The sequence below is a fragment of the Rhinolophus ferrumequinum genome, chromosome 21 (assembly GCF_004115265.2).
Source record: "Rhinolophus ferrumequinum isolate MPI-CBG mRhiFer1 chromosome 21, mRhiFer1_v1.p, whole genome shotgun sequence".
In the NCBI taxonomy this organism is placed as follows: Eukaryota; Metazoa; Chordata; class Mammalia; order Chiroptera; family Rhinolophidae; genus Rhinolophus; species Rhinolophus ferrumequinum.
The window spans coordinates 51,427,656-51,449,799 of record NC_046304.1 but is presented as its reverse complement, the minus strand read 5'-3'; the positions used below and the strand labels follow the sequence as shown (position 1 = coordinate 51,449,799).

At 50.5% G+C, this 22,144-nt stretch overlaps 1 protein-coding gene across 2 annotated transcripts in view; it reads right to left on the bottom strand.

Annotated features, from left to right (window-relative positions):
* Positions 1–6,280: 6,280 nt before the first annotated feature.
* MGAT5B (alpha-1,6-mannosylglycoprotein 6-beta-N-acetylglucosaminyltransferase B) overlaps positions 6,281–22,144 on the bottom strand; it is a 66,959-nt gene continuing 51,095 nt past the window's right edge. Inside the window, exons 13-18 of one of the 2 annotated variants that reach the window (XM_033091780.1) lie at positions 15,737–15,892; positions 14,540–14,686; positions 14,246–14,362; positions 9,829–9,903; positions 8,305–8,561; positions 6,281–7,794 (exon numbers count right to left, since the gene is read on the bottom strand). In XM_033091780.1, coding sequence (XP_032947671.1) covers positions 7,596–7,794; positions 8,305–8,561; positions 9,829–9,903; positions 14,246–14,362; positions 14,540–14,686; positions 15,737–15,892 — 951 coding nt within the window. In that variant the 3' untranslated portion in view covers positions 6,281–7,595. Of the gene's footprint in view, positions 7,795–8,304; positions 8,562–9,828; positions 9,904–14,245; positions 14,363–14,539; positions 14,687–15,736; positions 15,899–22,144 lie in introns of both variants that reach the window. The other variant, XM_033091781.1, reaches the window with a different exon arrangement.

The window sequence follows — 22,144 nt, the reverse complement described above, 5'->3', positions numbered from 1 at the left end:
TGGCTAGGGCAGGCAGGGCCTCACTCAGCCCTCAGTAATCTGTCAGCTGTCAAACCCTGGGTGAGTGGGGCTCTGAGCAGCTGCCCGTGTTGGCTCCTTCTGGGTCACCTGGGCCTGGGTGGGAGAGGGAGCAGCTGGAGCTGAGCCGGAGCCTCCAAACTGCGAGAAGCAAGAAGGCAGAGGGGCAGGGCGAAGTCTGGACTGGCAAAACAGTAATACCTTCCACCTGGGTGAGACGTCACCTGTGGAGAGCCCTCTATCAGGTGGTGAGGACTTTTGTCTTCACCAAGGGGGGGAAGGAGAATTACTGCTTATGAAGCAGTGGCTGAGGCACCTTACATGTGGGATAAATCCATTCTTCAGAAAACAAAACGCAAATAAGACAAAAAGCCCCAATTTGTAGCACATGCCAACTGCTGAGGCATAAACACTCCCACCACGGCCAGTTTCAAGATATCAACAACTGAACACCTGACTTATAAAATTCCTGGAAATCCAACAACCATTTCTGCAAGCTAGTGGGAGCTGGCCCCAGCACCCCAGTGTGTGGGATGAGATTCAAAACTTCCCTGCAGGGAGCTGTGATCGTTAATTTCATGTGTCAGCTTGACTATGCCTCAGGGTGTTTGGTCAGACATTATTCTGGTGTGTCTGTTAGCGTCTTTTCAGATGAGACGAACAACTGAATTGATAAACTAAGTAAAGCAGATGGCCCTCCCCGATCTGGGTGGGCCTTGTCCAATCAGTTGAGGACCTGACTAGAACAAAAAGGCTGACCCTTCCACAAGTAAGGGGGAACTCCTCCACCTGCCTGCCTTGAACTGGGCCATCGATCATTTCCTGCCTTCAGACATGAACTGAAACACTGGCTTTTCTTGGGTCTGACGCATGCTGGCTTTTGGACTGAATCTTACACAACAAGTTCACCTCACTCTCAGGTCTTTAGACTCAGACTGCAACTATGCCATCCGTCCTCCTGGGTCTCCAGCTTGCCAACCGTGGATCTTAAAACTTGCCAGCCTCCATAGTCACATGAGCTAAGTCCTTTTAGTGAATTATGTATATATATATAGAGAGAGAGCCAAATATTATTCAGGATGTTTCTCTGAGGCTGTTTTTGGATGAGATTAACATTTAATCAATGGACTTTCAGTAAAGCAGACTGGCCTCCAAAACGTGGGTGGGCCTCATCCAATCAGTCGAAGGCCTGACCAGCATAAAAGCCTGATCTCCCTTGAGAAAGAGTATATTCTGCCAGCAGATAGCCTTTGGACTAGAATGGCAACATGAACACTTCCTTGGTCTCCAGTCTGACAGCCCAGTCTTCAGACTGTAGTAGCCAGTGTTTATCATCACGTGAGCCAATTTCTTAAAAATAAATCTCTTTCTCTATATACACATCCTGTATATGTAGACGTATGTATATGTCTGTCTCTCTCTCTCTCGCTCTCTCTATATATATACACACACACACATCTGTTTCTCTGAAGAACCCTGACTAATCCACATGGCAAGGAAGAATTAAGGTTGCAGATGAAGTCAAGATTATTAATCCGCTGACCTTAAAATAGAAAGGTTATCCTGAATAATCCACATGGGCACAATGTGATCACAGGGTCCTTAAATGTGGAAGAAGGAGGCAGGAGACTCTGTGTCAGACAACGAGATGTGAGACTCAACGGCCATTGCTGGCCTCCAGATGGAATGGTGCCACGAGCCCAAGGGTGTGGTGGCCTCTGGGAGGTGGAAGACGCAAGGACACGGATTCTCCCCAGAGCCTCCTGAGGGAACCAGCCCCGCCGACACCTTGATTTTAGCTGTGAGACCCATTTTGCACTTTGAAAAATAATAAATAGGGGAGATCCAAGATGGCGAAGTAGGTATCGCTGTGCCTGCTTCCTTCCATGAACAAATTGAAATTACAACTAAATTATAGAACAATCGACCTGGAAAACCATCTTAAGTCTGGCTGGACAGAAGTCTTATAACTAAAGATATAAAGAAGCCACGTGGAGACTGGTAGGAGGGGTGGAGACGTGGGACAGGCTAACCCCAGACTTCGGTGTGGCGGTTGAGAACTAGGAGGGATTTCTCCGCTGTGGAGGTGCCCCCTAGAGGAGTGAGGGATCCCAGCCCCACACCGGCCTCAGAGGACTAGTGCCAGTAAAAGGAGCCCACACAAAATCTGGCTGTAAAACAGAGTGGGGATTCTGACCATCTGAGTGGAACAGAAGGCGGCGGGAAACCCAGGTGTCCTCTTAAACGGCCCGCCAGACTCACTTCCAGGCACTCACCTTGGGCTCCAGCAGAGGGGCAGTAACTTGGAGGGTGTCGGAGTCACACGGAGGGGGGACTGAGGTGCGTGGCTTCGGATGGAGGCTGGAGCATGGTTGGCATTTTCCCTGTGAGGTTCTACTCCTGTGTGGCCCACAAGGGGGCGCCATCTTTCCTGTGTTGAGCCCGGCCCCCTACACTTATGGCCAAATCTGAATCTGATTGGTCTGGTGAGCTCGGAAGCTCCGCCCCCAGCTCACTGGGACTCCACCCCCCAGCTCCCCATTGCCAGAGGCAGTTTCTCCAAGAGCAGCCAGCCCCAGCTGCATTGCATTTTTTTCTTGGAAAACTATCAGAATCCAACAGACCCCAGGTGGGCAGCGACTGGCCTCAGTGTGCTCTGAGACTTGCTGAGTAGCTTCAGGCTCACTACTGACTTCTTTAAGATGGGGGGAAAAAAAAGACCAAAAAATTATGAATAATAAAATGGCACTAGCTATATATCTATCAACAATTATTTTCAATGTAAATAGATTAAATGCTCCATTCAAAAGACATAGGCGGGCTGAATGGATAAGAAAACAAGCCTTTACATATGCTGCCTACAAGAGACTCATTTCACATTGAAAGACACGCACAGATGGAAAGTAAATGGATGAAAAAAGGTATTTCATGAAAATGGAAATGAAAAAAAACAAAAAAATCTGGGGTAGCAATACTTATACCAGACAAAGTAGACTTTAAAATAAAGGCTATAACAAGACACAAAGAAGGACCCAGTAATCCAGGGTATTTATCTTAAGAAACCCAAAAGTCTACTTCGAGGGGATGTGTGTATCCATATGTTCATTGTAGCATTGTTTACAATGGCCAAACATGGAGGCAGCCTGGGTGTCTGTCGATGGATGAATGGATAAAGAAGAGGTGGGTACATATATATACAATGGAATATTGCTTGGCCATGCAAGGGAATGGGTTCTTGCCATCTGTGGCAGCATGGATGGACCTGGAGGAAATTGTGCTGAGTGGAGTGCCAGACAGAGAAAGACAGATGCAATGAGATTTCGCTTATATGTGGAATCTAAAGAACAAAATAAACTCATAGATACAGACTCATAGATACAGAGAACATTTTGACAGTTGCCAGATGGGAGGGGGTTTGGGGATGAATGAAAAAACGGGAAGGGATTAAGAAGTACAAATTGGTTGTTACATAGAAATCATCGGGATGTAGGGATATAGTCAATAATATTGTGATAACTACGTATGGTGTCATATTGGTACTAGATTTGTTGGGGTGATAGATAGGAGGGGGTTGGGGACAGGATGAAAAAAGGTAAAGGGATTAAGAAGTACAAATTGATTGTTACACAGTAGTCATGGGGATATAAACTAAAGCATAAGGAATGTAGTCAATGGTATGGTAATAATATGTATGTAGTGCCAGGTGGATACTAGACTAGTCAGGGCGATCACATCTTATGCAAATATCTAACCACTATGCTGTACACCTGAAATTAAAATAATATTGAATGACATCTGTAATTGAAAAAATTTAAAAAGGAGGTAAAAGGTAAAGGGGAATAAGAGGTTCAAATCTCCAAGTATAAAACACGTAAGTCATGGGGATGTAACGTGCAGCATGAGGAATATAGTCAATAATACTGTGATAGCGTGGTACGGTGTCAGATGGTTGCTAGACTTATCACGGCGATCACTTCTTTAGGCATATAAATGTTGAATAACTATGGTGTATACCTGAAACTACTATAATGTTGTATGTTAGCTATATTTTAATGAAAATCTTTTTTAAAAAGAAAACAATAAATAAAATCATAAATTCGTGCTGTTTTATGCCACTAAGTTGTGGTCATTTGTTATAGCAGCAATAGAAAACTGAAAGTGTCTGATGAGGTTGGGGCCTAGGGGTGGAGGATTCTAACGCCCACATTCTTTCTTCTGTCCCACAATAGAAGCCACTCTTTAAATATAAACACCCCTGGGAAGGTTACCAACGGAGTCCAATTTCAGCCTGGGTAATTGGAAAACTTTTCTTTACCAAACACCAGAACATAAAAGAAACCACCACGAACAGCAACGTCAAGTGAAGACAGAGCTGAGCTTGCAGGACAGAGGGCATCCTGCTGCCAGAGACTGAAAACCGATGGCTAAGTGTGAGTGTGGTGCGCAAGCTGAAGGGAGTTGCTCGGCCCTGGGACCAAGGGGCTGGCATGTTGCTCCCTCCATGGAGACGGAGGCGTGGCCTTGGGATTGAGGTGGGGAACCCAGATCCCTGCTGCATAGAGCCAGGCCTCTCACGGAGCACGCACGGCCTTAATAAAAGGGTAAAGATGAAAACACATGTTCCAGCAAAGAGCTGAGGAAACTAGTCTGCCTTTGTGGAAGAGGCGAAATATGAGGAGATACTGGCTGAGCAGTTTCCAGAATTGGTGAAAAGCAAGTGTCATCAGATTCAGGAAGCCCAGCGAGTCTCAGCAGGCCCAGACCCTGGACACTGGTATCCAAGACACGAGCACTAGGTGGGAGGCTGTGTGCCTCTGGGCCAAGCACCGCATCAAGCACCTGTGCTGAGCGAATGTTTGTTGAATGAATGAATGATGGTGAGGACGGAACAAGATGGGAAATGAGGATGCTTCAATCCAGACTTAGGATTCAAGGCTGGGAATTGGCAATCTCTACCCACTCCTCCTTCCCACCTTCTGAGGATGGCGGAACGGAACAGGCAGAATATATTCTTGAGCCCAATATTCAAACATGTGCAGAAGTCAGGGTTATTTGTAGCAGTCAGAGGGAGGTGATCTTAGGCTGAATCCAGCAGGAGCGGTACAGCCCCAGAGTCAACCTGGGAAGTCAGGCTCAAGGGACCGTCCTCCTTCTGCTGAGCGCCTGGATGCCGTGAGGGCCCATGTTTGGGTGTTTGTTTTGGGGGTTACTGGTGTGATTCACAATGTGTCTGAAGCCCTGGGGGCCAGCGTTCTTTCTCCTTTGGGACTCTTACTGAGCAAGCACCATGCTTTTCTGAGAAAAGACAGACTGGGCCTTGTGCCGGGGCCAGTGTCCTGGCCAGGGGGCCATTACGACCCTTGACTCTGAGGACACTCTGCTCGGCCCTCTGGGTTATCATCTTGAAAGGCAGTGTGGACATCTGACCCCTTGTATGTTAGTTCTTGTGGCTCCCGTAACAAATGATCACAAACTGGATTGAACAGACCAGTGCCTGTCATTTCCTCTGCTATTCAGTCGGGGAGCGGTGGCTGGAGCGGGGGGCGGACAGCTTTGGTTCAGGGAGGAAGGGCTGGAGAACCTGCAGCATGCCCCCCTCTCGCCGGGATCTGGCCTCAAACCCCGACTGCAGTTCTTTACCAGGCTCAGACTTCCCTCTGTCCTGCTACCAGCCTACCCCTGTACCCCCGACTCCACTCACCTCCTTAAAAGTTTAAGAGGGGATTCAAAAGTAGGTCCCTCTACAAAGAATTCTTAAAAATCAACAATAAGGGGGCAGCCGGTTAGCGCATTTGGTTAGAGTGCGGTGCTCTTTACAACAAAGTTGCCAGTTCGATCCCCAAGTGAGGCACTGTGAGCTGCACCCTCCACAACTAGATTGAAACAACTACTTGACTTGGAGCTGATGGATTCTGGAAATACACACTTTAAAAAAAAGTAATCTCAACAATAAGAAAATGAACAACCCTCTTTAAAAATGGGCACAAGACCTGTGAACAGACCTGGGCACAGCCCTGCTGGCCAAGCAGGACCCTGGTGTCACACTGTGGGGGTCCACGGGTCTCCAGCACCTGCAGGGACTTCCTTTGGGCAGCCTGATGCACAGAGCATCAGCTTTGCAGACTGTGTGCTCCAAGCAAAAATGTTGGGCAGGGCCCGCAGCTATCTACCCCACCGCTTCCTAGCTGGGTGTTCACACCCCTTCGCTCCTCCACCCCTGGGCTTCCCAGGAAAAGATGAGAAATAGCACAGCTCCTCCTCTGCACCTCACATCCCAATAAAATATTTATTATTTCAAGAAATAAATCTTTAAAAAAAGAGAGAGAAAAGAGAGTCTCTATTGCTTTCCCCCGAAGGTCAGGCCCTTGATGACTATTGAGTTTCTGCAGCCATGCTGGCCGCCCAGGTGGTGAGCGGCCTCTCTGGTGGGGCGCATCCCCCTCCTGACTCGCAGGGCCCAGAGGCTGCCTCCCTGGAAGGGTGGAGGGGCAGGCCCAGGTGGGCAGGGTGGGGTTGCCCTGGGAGGGAGTGGGATTATAAAACAGGGTGGGGTGGCAGTGTTTCTGAGGGCCTGACCTATTTAATCAGGCAGGGCTCTGGGCTCGGGGTGGGGTGGGGGGGCATCCTGGGGCCGGGGCAGGCATGCCACACACAGGTGGACAGGTGGGTCCAGAGGTGGTTGGAAGCTGCAAGTAGGGACGCGGATGCAGAATTGATGGGGTGGGGGGCCACATGGGGGTTAGCGGGCCCAGGCAGCCAGGAACTGGGCTGGGGGTGCCCAGGGGCAGAAGCCCCATTAGATGCTGGGGACAGAGTTCCAGAGCCTGTTCTCAGAGGTGGGGAGAGGACTGAAGCTTTGGGAACAAATCCATGGTCTGGAATCGCAGTCATGCCAGGATGGGTTTCAGGAAAAGTCCAAAGTGAAGAGAGTTGGAACAAGCAGGAGAGGGAAACAATTCAACCCAGGGTCTAAGGGGTCCCTGCACCAAATGTGGTCTCCAAGTGCAGCAGGGAGGGGAGTTTGGGAGAGCGGGAGGGGTGGTGCTAAGAGTTCACGTGAACAGGCCAACTAACCTGGCCTTCCCCCAGTCCCCTGCCCCATCTGTCCACACCCCCAACAATTCCAGAGGGACCAGGCTGACCCCTCATGCATCACACCCCACTCCCTGGACGCTTCCATGGGCCATCGGGCAGGCCTCGCCCTGTCCCTCTCTTGAACATCATCGAGAGGCGCCATCCTGGGCCCAAGAAGGACTTCTCTCTATCTGGTCCAGATCTGGCCTGGCACAAAGCAAGGGGCCTCCGACATCTGCTCCTGGGCCCATGGAACCCTCTGACCAAGCCCACAACTTCTTGGCCACAATGATGAGCCCCCGGATGAGAACGAGGAGCCTGCCTAGGGTGGGCACTGGGCACGGGGGTGAGCTGCCATCCCCCTTAACCTGTGCCTGCTCTGCCCACTTCCTAGCCTAGGCAGGCAGCTCCGGCCTGGGGCGTCAAGGAGCGGGTGGGTAGCTGGAGCTTGGAATCTGCTGGTGCTTTCTCCTGCGGCAGGAGGGCCAGCCGGGTGGGCGCCCTCACAGACAATCCTGGCACAAGGCCACCTGGCCCTTGCGAAAGTCTCGGCAAGGACAGAGCCGGTGGTACTTGGTGCTGGAGCCGGCACAGCTGAAAAGCAAAGGCTCTTTCTGCAGGAAGCACTCCTGGCCAGGCTGGGCGAAGGCGGGATACAGGTGGTTCATCTCTGACTCGGTGCTGTCACAGGGCACCTGCAGCCTGGGCGGGCACCACAGGCGGCAGTCATTCAGCGGGCAAGGTGCCAGCTGCCCCAGCCAGGTACTGCCCCTCCCTGGTCCATCCCACCCCAGGCTCAGGGAGATGTTTCTAGGAGGCGCCAGGACAAACCTGGGGCTGCACCACTTCTCCCACCTGCTGTGAGAGAGGAGGAGAGAGGGTGGCCCGGAGGATGGGACGCAGGCTGACCCACAAGAGGAACTGAGGGCAGCTTTCATGGTCTAGACCCAGAAGATGCCCAGACAGACTGGGCAGGAGGCTGAGGGAAGGATGGAGGAGGGCAGTGAGTTTCCCGGGTGCTTTGGGGTTGAGGCTTTGCCAAGAGTCTGGCAGCCGGGACATGGATAGCTGACTAGAAGTCCCTTCGGATCCTCCCTGACTCACTAGGACAGATAACCACCCCCCTCCACTGCAGGCAGGGCTGGGGGCTAGGTGGATGTCCTGGTGAGCTGGGCCAACTCAGGAAGGGGGGCCGGGCGGGGGCTCACTCACTTCTGGAAGGCGTCCTGGCTGTTGAGGAAGGGGAAGAAGGAGGGCTCGCAGATCAGCCCGTGGTCCAGGCAGGTGTCCGTGCAGGCCCTCCCAGCGGCAGCCAGCCAGGCCCGGAGGGAGTACACTGGGGGCCAGGCCTTGGGGGCCAAGCCGGAGTCTCGGGCCCACTCCAGATGGGTGGCATTGGGCGCCAGGACGAGGGGGCTCTGTGGGGCTCGGGCCCCTGGTGGGGCCAGGCCTGAGGCTGCACAGAAGTCCTGTCAGGAGGAAAGAAGGATGAGAAGGGGAAATGGGACCCGGAAGCCACTGGCTGACACATGGGGGAGTGGCCTTAGAATTACAGCAATGCAATCGCAGCACCAATGGGAGCTTATTGACTGTCAGGCAGCCTTCCAGGCATTTCATTTATTCCTCATAGCAGCCCTACCAAACAGGTACTGATACATCTCCAGTGTTTTATGGGGGAGCAACAGAGGCTCAGAGAGGTCAGGGAACCTGCCGAGGGCCTCACGGCTGGCTGGCGGAAGCAGGATTGAGACTTGGGTCTGTCTCCATGCTGTCTACCCTGTGTTACCTGGCTGTTGGTCACCCTTGGGTTGGCTCAGGGTTTCTACCCCAGGGCTCATGTGCCCCACCTACAGTGGGGACAGAGAACAGGGCTGCCCCAAAGAGCTCTCCCTGCACGGGTCAGCTCCAGAGGCCAGCAGGGCCCAGCACATGTTTTTCCGTGGGCATGATGACAACATCCCTTGGGTGGCTGGGAGCCCAGAGTCTCAGGTTCTGGCCCTGGCCCGGACCTCAACAAGCCCTCCCTTCTGGGGGCCTCAGTAATCCCATCTGTAAAGCAATGGCTAGAACCACTCTCCAGCCCCTAATGTTTGTGAGGCCAGGGACAAGGCACTGACAGAGGGCACATACTATCTGTCTGAGGATCTAATAGTTACAAGTAAGCTACTCGTACACCTGGTTCCATAGCCCAGCCAGGCCCTGCAGCTTGCTTTCAGGTATCACCCCAGAGACCTGGAGCCTGAAAGAGCAGTGCTCTGCCTGGGCAGCCTGTGGACCCTTGTGGAGGTCCGGATCTCCTCGGGGGAGGGCAGGGCTTCTGCTTTCGCCGCAGCAAGCCCTTCCTGGGGTTCTGGGACAGAGGTCTTAATCCCCCTGGCCAGTCTCACCAACTCTTCCATACTTAGCATGCACTCAATCAGTTGCAAAACTTTTAAACAATGTATAATTAGGAAAACTCCTTATGTTTCTGTGTTGTGATACGGGGTTGAGGCTCTAAAGCTGGGTACCCAGGGCAGGGGCCCCTCAGGCCGGGCCTCTGAGCAGAGCAGTCCAAACTGTTTTCCCTGCCCACTTCCACCCCACGGCTGCCGGAAAGGAAGGAAATGGAAAGACTGGCTGGAGAAAGAGCAGCGAGTGTAACAGAGGCAGCGCCCAGGGCGGGGCAGCCTCCTGGGCGTGGTGCTGGCTTGGCCCCTCCTCTGATGTGAGGAGGGTCCCAGGGGAGGGCCCACCTACCTGGTGCTGGATGTAGGCTTCGATTCGCTCCAGCATCCCCTCACAGGTGTATTCATAGGGCAGGTAGGGGTCTACCTGTGGGAAAGACAGGCAGACACATGGGGTAAGAGGAGACCGAGCTGTCAGGGGCCCGGCCATGGTTGGCACTGGGGGCAGAGACCCGGTGGGTTCCACAACCTGTGCCCAGGAAGTCAACCACCCCATCCAACAGGGACTGTGCTGAGATTTCCTGATCCCCAGTGTACCCTCCAGGGGCTCTTAGGGGCTCAGAACCCACGATGCCTAGGCCAGGCCACCCCTCTCCATTCCCCTCCTGCACTGGTCCCAGCTGCACTGAGCATCTCCCCTTTGGGTAAACTCGGCACTCCATCCGGTCCTGGGCTATGACGCCTGCTCTTCCCACAGCAGCCAACCCAGACGGAGTCATCCTCCCCTCTTCGGCGACACCTCTTCCAGAAAGCAGTCCCTGAGCCCCACCCCCACCCGTTACAGGACTACTTTTCTTTGTGGCACCCCAGACTTCCTCCAGCATAGAATTAGCGTCTGTGTCATCATTTCTCCGTGTCTCTCAGGTTGTGAGTCCCTTGAGAGCCGAGGCCAGGCCTTGTTCACCACTGATCCCCTGTTGCCTGGCACAGTGCCTGGTATACGTAGGCACTCGGGAAACAGCACCCCCAGCTCTGACTGTATCCTGCTGAAGACGCGGAATATTTATACAACGGGGCATCTCCCAGCCAGATGGAACGTGATGACTTTTGTAAAGCTTCCTGCCCAGGCCAGGCTCCCGGGAGCTACATAAGATACACACCCCAAGCGTAAGCCACAGACCGTCAGTCTAAATATCTAAGTTTTAAAGCAGCCTACGCTGGGGCAGATGGCAGTGGGTAGAGTAAGTAGCTGGGGCCAGAGGAGCAAGGGGAATAGAGGGAAGAGGTGATGAAGGGGGTGTCCACCTCCCGCGAGCTGGTACCCCACCACCTTTCCACTCATCTTACCTGACCGTCCCCTCCCTGTTCACATCACCCCTCGCAGGCCCAGCCCGCAGCCACCTTGGAGGGTTGGCCAGATGAGGACATGGGATGGACCATCCCCACCTCAGAGGAAGCTATGTTAGCCCTCCCCCTCCCCACCCCCAACATGTGTGTGTTAGCACCACAGCCGGCCCAGCCCATCTCTATCTGTGCCATGTTCCTGCCAGCAGCTCCAGAAATCCGGAAGTTTGGGCCAAGGTAGTTAAATCTAACAATTCTGCCCAAGTCCGTACGCCCCTCCTGCCTCATCAGAGGTGGGTGGTGTCAGCCAGCCACTCGGGCTGTGTTGGGTGGGCCCTGCTTCCTGTAGACTCCACCTTGAAAGGCTGGAGGCCCATCGTGGGCCCTCTGGCCAAGGGGACGTCCCCGACACTCGTTCTGAGGAGGGTCCCAGGGGAACGGTAGCCAATGCTGCCCTTGAAGCAGGTCCTGGCCCCCAAAACTGATTCTCGGGACAAGGCCCCACCCATGTGACCTTGTCCCCATTTCTGACTTTACCTGCACTGTGGGTGGTGGCAGTTCCAAATTCCCAGAGGATCCCCGGTCCCACATCCAGCTACCACGTCACAGCCCATCTACTGGGGCTGCCTCCAGCCCTAAGCTCAGTACAGCCTGGTCGCAACCTGCTGTCTTCTGGAGCCCATGGCCCAGGAAGGCCCCAGCGACCAGCTGCTGCCCCCCAGGTCCCGGGCACCTCTGGGGGACATCTCCTGGGTACAAGGCTTCACGCGCTGGTTCTAAATAAAACCCCCTAGAGAAGAGATTTCCTCTCCAAATGTCACTCTGCCTGCTCCATGGCAGCAGCCCCCCCCGCCGTTATTCCCCCCATGTGGTTTAAAGCCCCCGTCAGACAATAATTCAAAGGTCCCTGGGTGAGGGAAGCATTCTCAGCCAGCCACGTCCCACCTGCCATGAATCTCCCGCCGGAGGAGCCAGCCTGCCTGGAAATTATCCCCATTAGGTCTAATTACAGGTGTGCACGGTAATCAGTCTCAACAGGATGGCAGGTGCTGGTCCTACGGGAACTGAGACCCGTAATGATGAGAGTGGGGAGGAAGCGGGAGGCAGGTGCCCACAAGGCCTCCTCTCCTCTCACCTTGAACGGCCTTCCCCTGACAGATGCCAACGGGCAAACCCACTGAGGCCGAGATGCAACAGGAAGGGCCCCTACACTGGAGTTGGGGGACAGGTGGCTGGGGCCTTAGGCCTCTCTCCCCTCCTTGCTTCCCCCCTCCCCATAGGCCCCTGAAGGTGGCCCTCATTGGCTCTCTCAGCTGCTGCCAGCTGTCCCTAAGTCACTTTTCTGAAAGGATTAACAGAATTAAGGGTGCACATTTAAAAGGCACATTCCGAGGCCACCCCAGGGTGAGCCCAGGGATCTGCCCAGGAATTGTAAACGTCTCTCCAGGTGATTCTCAGGTTGGGGGTGAACTGTCTGAGAGGCAGCTTGGAGCCCATGAAGGGTGGGGTTGAAAGCAGAGGGGCCGTGGGCCGGTTTGGGGCCCAGCTGCATATCTCAGCTTGGTGGATTCAAAATACTTTCACCCTTTTATTATAATTTTTTAATTAACTAATTAACAAAATTAAACAGACGTTCATGTAAAAAAAAAAATCAAAAGGGAAAACAATGAAAGGAAGTTTCCCTCCCAGCCCAGACACCCAGCCCCGTCCCCAGGACAACCACGTTATCTATTTCTTGGGCGTCCAACTAGCAATAATGCATGGGTGGGTGAGCACATTCACTTGTTCCCCCCCACCCCAAAAAAAACACCTCCATTTTGTTCTGTGGATGGAAATGGGCTCTCCACATTGCTGGGTATCCCAAACAATCTAGGAGGTTGGGCCAGACCTGAGCCCTGGGGGTGGGCAAAGCCTTTCTGGCCCCTCCCACCCCTGCCCCTGCCCTCTCCCTGCTCTCTGGCATAGACGCCTCGGAGGATTGCTTTTGCAAAATGTGGACCCTGAGAAAGAAGGCACCTTCTAAGAAGGACTCCTGGTGGCTAACTGGGTTCAAATTAAAAAACGAAACAAAACAGAGCCTTCCTGCTTCAGCACTGAGGCTCCCTGGAGAGCCCCGCCCCCCGAGGGCTGGCTCTGGCTTGCTCAGCTCAGAAGGGGCAGGTGATGGATGGGGTTGGGGGATAAGTACCCAGTTTCCTGGTGACCTTCTTGTCACTTTCACTAGAAAAACACTCACAAATAGACTGGAGGGAAGGAGGTAGGATGGGTTGGGGTAGGTATGGAATTTCGGGGGCCATTTGCTGAGGGGCTGGACTAAGTAAGGCTAGGGTCTCGAGTGGAAGTGACTGATGCACCAAGTGCAGGGGGAGGGGACGGGGTGTGCTAAAAAATGCAACCCTGCCTCAGAGTCGGGACACCAGGCAGGGCTCTGGGCCCAAAGCTAAGCCCTCACGACCCCTGGGGGATCCATCCCCTTGAGCCCAGCAGTGCCTCAGCTTCCCCTGGGAAAGCAGACACTTTGGCCGGCTCTGTGTCCTCCCTGGGCAGGACTCTCCCCTGCAGAAGGAACCTATCATGTCACTCGGTTGTGGCGGCCCCTGACCAACCAAGTTTAATGGTCTCCAATTCTGCCCCAGGCCCACCCCAAGCAGTACAGCCTCCCCGGGAAGACACACTCAGGGAACATGCTGTTGCGCAGGGGAGGGGACGCTGGGCAGCAGGGGTTATGTTTGCTCAGCCATGCGTCTGAGCCACAGCAGAAGTGGGTCCAGAGGGATGGTGGTGAGCAGAGCACCATTCAAGGGTCTGACCCCGTCCCCAAACGAAGGAACCAGGAAAGCACAAGGCATGTGTGGCTTCATGAGCCTCTCCTCACGTTCAGCCCCACCGACACGCGTGCACTTCCACACAGCAACACACACACACGCTAAAGGAAACCTGCAATGCTCTACCCCCTTGCTACTCAAAGGGTGGCCCCTGGGCTGGCACCACCCGAGGCCTTGTTAGAAATGCAGGATTTCAGCCCCATCCTGGACTTGCTGAATCCGAACCGGCATTTTAACAAGATCCCCAGTTGGTCCATGGCACATTATAGTTTGAGGTGAGCTGCTAAAGGGCCTCACACCCGCACGCAACACCTGAATTCAAAGAACCTCCACGCACTCATCCTGGAAACATTCACTCACCACCTGACTTGTGCCAGGAGCGCTCTCAATCGATACTTCTGGACCCAGGGCTGCCATGTAAGGTAGTACAGGCTGCTCACTGCACAAACGCATTTCCCCCTCCCCTGTCCCCCACGTTGGTGAGTGGGGATCTGTGCCACCCAGGCCTGTAAGTCTGCATTCACAAGAGGGGCATCCTTTTCTGATTACAGCAAAGACGCACAGTATGGGCTGGGGCAGACGGAACTGGCTGACTCTCACCTGGCTTCTCATGATGGCCTTGATGGCTGCTTCAAACTCCTCCGAGTTGTTATAGTCAACGGTCCACACGTGGGGCTTGCCGATGAAGTTCTCTGCATAGGGATGCTGGGAGAACACCTGGCCGGGGTGGGGCCACAGGCAGCTCCCCCCTGGCCTGCCAGGCTGGGCAGGGCTCAGGGGAGGCATCCCCCCCATTTGTCCCTTCACCCCATGCCGCAGTCTCCCCCTTCCAGGAACTGCAGGCGTCCCCATGTCAGATCCTCCCCATCTGGGGCCAGGGTCCTTCCCACTCACCTCTCTGGAGGTGGGCTTGCCTCGGAAGAACTCGTGGTTGAGGGAGCTGTGGGGCGGGCTGAAGCGGGACTGCAGGAAGACACAGCCGTTGGCGATGGCCTCCAGCGGGGCGGGACCCTCATAGGGGAAGCCGAACCCTATGAAGAGCTGAAGAAGCCAGGTGGCAACGTGGTCAGGGAAAGCGGGGCACCACAGCCCAGGAGCCTCGGGAAGCCAGGGGCAAGGTTGGGGTTGGGACATTCACAGGAGAGAGCGAGCGGGGGCAGTGAAGACAGCCCAGACGAGCTGGGAGCCATGACAAGCACTTCCCCTCTCTAGGCCCCGCTTTCCCCATTTGTAAAATGAGGGGATCCAATTAGGTGTTACCAATCGCCTCTTCCTGCTCTAACAGGCTAAGGGAGAAAACAAGAGTGAGGGACTCAGGTTTAGACGGCTTCAGACCCACACCTACAGCGGACCTCAAAGGACCTTTACGCTTTTACCCCAAAAACATCCCTTCAGCACCTAACTTGTGCTGGGACTGCCCACAGAGCTGGCCTCCAGAAGGCACTCAGTAAATGATTCGGAACCAACGGCTGCCGTGGAAGGTTGTTCAGGGTGTTCACTGCACAAAGGTACCCTCTCCCCACCCCAACATCTATACACACACGTATACATCCAAGAAGCCCAAAGAAAGAAGCCATGGTGAGATCAGAAAAGGACCTGGAAACTGGCTGGAGACTCTCCAGCCTCAGCCCCCAGCTGACACTCAGGGCCAACAGCAGGGCCCTGCCCACTGCTCCAGCCGCTGCCCCAGGAATACAGCTCAGGCACTTCCAGAAGCAGTCAGTCAGAACTAATGGCCCAATAGAACTCTAGCTAGGAGCCCCCCTGCCCAACCATCCCTCCTCCGTGGCTCCACAAGCGGAGCCTGACCCAGAAGTCCATTGGGCTAGACCGGTACTGACAAGGGACAGGTGGGTAGCCCAACTCCTCTTCCCCATCCCTGAGCCTTTCACTGAGGGGCCTCCCCTGCTTGGCATGCACCCCCATTTCTGCCCCCAGCTCTGGCCAGCCCCGGACATGAGGCTGAGGATAGCGGAGCAAGCTTGGGCCTACACAGGGAAGGGATCGTGAGTGAGGCTGGCAGGATGTAGGGGTGACGCCCTCGGGGTCTGTGGCCGGGCTGGTGTGAGGAGGGTGAAGGGGGTGGCTCACCTTGGCTTTGCGCAGCAGCTGCTGGAACTCAGGCTGTGGCAAGAGGCCGTGGTTCTTCACGAAGGCCGGGACCTCGGGGGGCCGCTGGCTCTCGTAGTACACGGTGCCATGGATCTCCATGTACTTGTTCAGGATGCCCAAGAACTTCTCCTTCCCCTGGAAGACGAGGAGGAGGAGATGGGAGTCTCGCCCCAGCCACAGAAGGAAGAGCAGGCAGGAGAGATACCCCTGGTCTTGAAGTCGGAAGACGTGGGACCAGTCTTCGTTTGGACATTAACCAGCTGTGTGACCCTGCGTAAAGCCCCTCTCCTCTCTGAGCCTCAGTGTCTTCATCCGTGAGTTGCGGAGGTTGGACAAGACCAAAGGCTTCAGGACTATTTTTGCCATGGAATTGTTTTCTTTCCAAAGGAGCTCTACGGGGACTGACATTTAAATGCATCCAGGTAGAGCTGCTTGGTCTCCCCTGAACTCCTGATAACCTCCAAGGACCTCTGAGGAGATGGGGAACTCTCTGGAGCCCATCTATTCATCCCTCATCTATCCATCCCTTCATCCTTCCCTCTACACATGCATCTATCCATCCATCCATTCCTCATCCATCCATCCATCCACCCACCATCCATCCTGTCATCCATTCTTTCTCCGTCCATCCATCCATCATCCACCTACCTATACACATATTCATCCATCCAACACGTATTTATTGAGCACCTACTGTGCATTGGCACTAAGCTCAGTGCTGGGATCACAGCAGGGTCAAGACAGAGTACTTGTTCTCATGGATGACACCTGTGAGTGAAAACCCCACAAACTAGCAAAGGCTCAGCCCTTCCAGATCCAAGAGTCCCAAATCCAGGCTCTGCTTCTCCTCAACCCAAGGGTGCTGGAAATAGACCCAGCCTTCAGGGGAAGGGGATAAAGGGAGGCAGAGCATAGATGAACAGATAATAACACCTCAGCCTCTGGGCCCCATCTGACCCTACGGCCAGGCCCTGAGCTGGGAGCTGCAGTCAGTATAAGGCCTCGGAAAGGGATATGATAAGCACAGAATCTACTGCTGGCTTCTACTTCTGGGGGGTTTTGAGGCTCACAGAAGAGAGGCAGGGATAAGCTGACAGGAAAGTAGCTTCAGGATCTTGGAGAAGGGTGGCTTACAGGAGGGGGCTCTTTTCAGGGAGGGCTAGTTCCCAGCAGGCCAACAGGTCAGAGAAAAAGAACCCACGGTCAGTCTGCAAGGAGCTTCAGCCCGGGTTTGGTCTATAAACTACAGCTCTTGAAGAATGTTATTGATACACATCAAAATAATTAATAATTCATGTTTTGAAATACAAATTATAAATGTTTCATAAGGAGGCCTTCCGTTTTGGGTAGTGGCACACTAGGTAATGAAGATTAGCTCTGCCTCTGAGAACAACCAGGAAAGCTGGGAACGTGTGAAAACACCTGTGAAGGCCCTGAAAATCTATCAAAGAACGAGGAATTTCAAGGCCAAGATCCAGGAGAAAACGGAAAGGAGACTGTTGCAGCCAGTGTGGGGGTCAGCTTTCCCCCTGGGGCACCTGCTCATTCCGGGGACAGCATTTAGGTGATGGAGCAGAGTTTCTGGTGACCTTGCAGAGCAGGGGGACAGAAGGCAGAGTTCCCTGACAAGCAGAGTGAACCCTGATGGAAACCCCATACACTGGGTTGGAACTCTAAGGAATTATACCTCGGAAGAAAGGGTGGACCAGGAACCAGGACTAGGGTGGTCGTTTAAGGTACTGAATCTGTTTTAAATCATCTCAATCACTATCATTGACTAAGGTGATCCAGGATTGCTAGAGCCCATGGCCGAAAGCCCAGAGTAAAAGTAAAAGTAAATCCTCTCTGGAAGAAAAGAGCATCATCCTTGACCTCAAATGATTTCTATAATTTTTCATACTCATTTTCCAGGACTCAAAACACAAAAATAAAAAGGGACCAATGAAATCCTAATCAAAACCCCAGCAGGCTTGTTTTGTAGAAATTGACACACTGATTCTAAAACTCATTTAAAAATGGAAGGGACCTAGAATATATCTATAAAACAATTTGAAAAATAAGAAGAAAGTGAGCAGACTTATATTACCTGATTTCAAGACTTATTATAATGCTGCAGCAATTAAGATGGTGTGACACTGGCATCAAGATAGACAGAAATCAATGGAACAGAATAGAGAGTCCAGAAATAGACCCACATGTGTATGATCCATTGATTTTTGGCAAAGGTGGAAAGACGTAGCAGTGGAAAAAGGAGAGTCTTTTCAACAAATGGTCGTGGACATTGAATATCCATATGCAAAAAAAGAAATAGAACTTGAATCCATACTTCATATCATATATAAAAGTTAATTCAAAACGGATCATAGACTTAAATGTAAAACCTAAAACTATAAAATGTATAGAAGAAAATATAGGAAAAAAATCTTTGTGACCTTGGTTTAGACAAAGATATCTTAGGTACAACACCAAAAGCACAGTCCATAAAACACTGAACTTCATTCAAATGAAGAACTTTTGCTCTTTAGCAAAAGAACTTTTGCTGTTAAGAGAAAGACAAACCACACACTGGGAGAAAATATTTGCAAAGCAAATATTTGATAAAGGACTTATATTCCAGAATATATAAAGAACTCTAACAGCTCAACAACAAAATGAAGGCCCCCTTTTTAAAATGGGCAGAATTTTTAAAAAGACATTTCAGCAAAAAACGATATATGGAAAACGAATAAGCACACAAAAATATCTTCAAAATCAGTCATTAGGGAATTACAAATTAAAACCACAGAAGATACCATTGCATACCTGTTTTAATGGCTAAAACTAAAAAGACTGACCATAATCAGTATTGATGAATTTCTAAAGGAGCTGGAACTCTCATATATTGCTGGTAGGACTGTAAAATGGTGCAACCACTTTCGTTAAAAAGTTAAATAATTTTACAATATAACCCAGCCATTCCACTTGTAGATATTTCACCAAGAGAAATAAGGGCATATGTCCATTCAAAGATTTGTACATGAATGTTCACAGCAGTTTTATTTGTAACAGCCAAATGCTGGAAACAACCCAAACGCCCATTAATAGATGAACGGATAAACGAAGTGTGGTAAATCCATACAATGGAATATTACTTGGCTATGAAAAAGGAAAACTATTGATACATGCAACAATATGGATGACTCGCAAAATAATTATGCTCAGGGAGAAAATCCACACAAAATGAGTATATGCCATACGATTCCATTTATATAAAATTATAGAAAATGAAAACTAATCTAGTGACAGGAAGCAGATCACTGGTAGTGTGGAGATGAGGAGAGACAGGAGGAAGAGATGCCACAGGGATGAAGGAAAATTTCAGGGGAGGTGGCTCTATCACTATCTTGACTGTGGTGATAGTCTCACCAGTACATATGTCAAAACTTATAAAGTTATACATTTAAACATGTTTATTGTATTGCATGTCAATTATACCTCAATTGGTATAATTGGTATACTCAATTGGTATAATAAAGCTGTTAAAGATCTATTTTTAAATGAAAAGATTTAAATACCTTGATTTAGAAAAAAAATCAAGTACATGAGGAGACAAGACTATATGATCAAAATCCAAGAGAAACAGACAATAAAAGCAGACCCATAGGAGAGCTAGAAGCTGGAGTTAGTTACCACACACAGACTTTAAGATAAACATGCTGACTATAGTCAAAGAAATAGAAGATAAGATTTGAAACCAAGTGGAAATGCTAGAAATTAAAGGTACAACGACTGAAATGAATAACTAAATGACGGATTTAATAGAAGATTAAACACAGTTGAAGAGAGAATTCATTTAGTGAATGAACAAAAGAAAATATCCAGAGTGAAGTACAGAGAAACTAAAGGGTGGAAATTACAGAAAGAAATGTAAGATCTAACAGATGTGTAAATGGAGTCTGAGAAATGAAGGAGAGAGATTGGGCCAGAGCAATACTTAAAGAGATAATAGCTGAGAATTCTCTAAAACTACTGAAAGATCAAACCACAGGTTCAAAAAGATCCACAAACTCCAGGTAAGATAAATTAAAAAAAACACACAGAGACAAATCATAGTAAAACTGCTGAAAACCAAACAGGGTCGTAAAAGCAGACAGAGGAAAAAAGACAAGTTACCTTTAAAGGAACATACACTGACTCCTCAACCAAAATGATAAAAGGCAGAAGACAATAGAATATTTTCATAATGCTGAAAGAAAATAACCACAAAGCTAGAATTCCGTACACTGCAAACATATCCTCCAAGAATAAAGGTGAAATAAAGACATTTTAGAAAAATTTTAGAAAAATTTAGAAAAATACAATAAGCATATAAGCTGGAGAGATACAATTAAAGCATGTTAAGGTTCTTTTCTTACCCCATAAAAGGTAAAAGTGTTGATTTATATTACACTTTGATAAGTCAAGGATGCATGCTATAATTTTTAGGGGAGCCACTAAGGGAATATAATTACTCAGCTAATGGGGAGTGGATTTAAAAATAGATATATCAATGTAAAAAAAGATAAGAAATAAGAGGAAAAAGAGCATAGAACAGGTAAGAAAAAGAAATAGAAATCAACTAGTAAGATGGTAGATTCAAAGCCAAATATATCAGTAACTACACTAAATGTAAAAGGACTATTTACTTTAAAACTGAACATGCTCACAGAAAAAAAAACTCATCAGCAAAGTAAAGTATGAAGAAAATGCTGAATTCCCCACTCAACTTCCTAATCCCATTATCAGAAGCAGCTATGATTAAGTTTTTTGTGTACCTTCCTCAGATTTTTGATGCATAATTAGCATATATACATTTTCTTTGAAACACATACTTGTGCACAAATGGGTTCATGTTACATATACTATTCAGCAACATTTTCCCATCACACACACACACACACACACCTACTTGTATGTAAACTTCAAGTTTCACAAAACCATATTTACTCAATACATATAAGGTCCTCTGATATTCTACAATTCTATTATTTGTTATTCTATTTCATTTTAAAAGGCTAGCTAACACTGAATTGACTGAAAAGGACACATACTGTATGGCCTCACTTCCATGTGGAATCTGAAAAAGTTGAACTCACAGAAATAAAGCGTAGAAAGGTGGTGCCAGGGGCTGGGGTCCCGGGGACATGCGAAGACGTTGGTCAAAGGTACCAACCTCCAGTTATAAGATGAATAAGTTCAGGGATCTGATGTACAGCATGGCAACTGTAGTTAATCATACTTGAAATTTGCTAAGAAATTTGTGGTGTTCTCCACACCAAAGAAAAGGTAACGATGTGAGATGATGGATGTGTTCATGAACTTGATGGTGGTCCTCATTTCACAATATGACACATATCAAGCCGTTGTGTTGTACACCTTAAGTACATGTAATTTTTCTTTGTCAATTTTACTTCAATAAAGCAGAGGAACAAAACCCCAGAGCTCTGCGTAAATTTCGTGACTCATCCACGGGTTGCAACCTGCAGTTTGAAAACCCTCCTGGCTCCCGCAGACGGCTCTTCTGAGGTTTGGAATGTGTCCTCCAGCCACAGGGAGGGCTTGCCCTGCACCTGAACCGGCTGTCTCTCTCCCAGCCTCACTCCTGCTCCCTGAGACTTCATGCTCTAATAAAATAGCATTATCTACGCCTGAGCCTCAAGCTCTGCTTCCTGGGGACCCAGAATAAGACAGGCCTCTGCAGCCCCCAAAACCCTCACCCTGATCCTGGCTGCCACTTCCATAGGATGTGATGACCTGGTGTCACCTCCCTCCTCCACTTCTCTGCCACCAAGTCCCCTGAACTCTGGACAGCATTGGTCCCAGGATGCTGCTTTCATCCTTCTACCATCCAGCCACCTCTGACTTCTGTCACAAAGACCAGAGCAAAGCTGTCTTTTTTTGGAAGCAGCTTCTTTGAGGCCTCCTGATAAACAGCTTTGCTCCTGGCTACCACAGAGGTTCCAGGGCTAGAGATAAAACCTTTGTTCTCCCAGATATCATAACCGCTCATGCTCCTGGGGAAGTTTCTTAACAGTGTTTTCTGGTAAAAGCAGACACAGTTTGTGCTATTCCCCTTCCCAGAAGCCGCAGGCTTCCGTGGCAGCCAGCTCGTTGGGCTTCCTATGAGAAGGGCCTCTCGTCCCTGTCCCCACAGCCCACGCTGGGTACTGACATCTCACCCCAGGTCTAGGGCCTTTAATGCTGCCTCCAGAGTTTCTCTCTGCCATGATCCACTGCTCCCTAAGAGGGGAGGCTATGCAGAGTTGGAGGTAAGTGTGCTGGCTCTGGAGTTAGATGTGGGTTCGAATCCCAGCTCTGCCTGTTACTAGCTTGTCACTCTGACCTGTGCCTGGGTTCCTCATGTGTGAG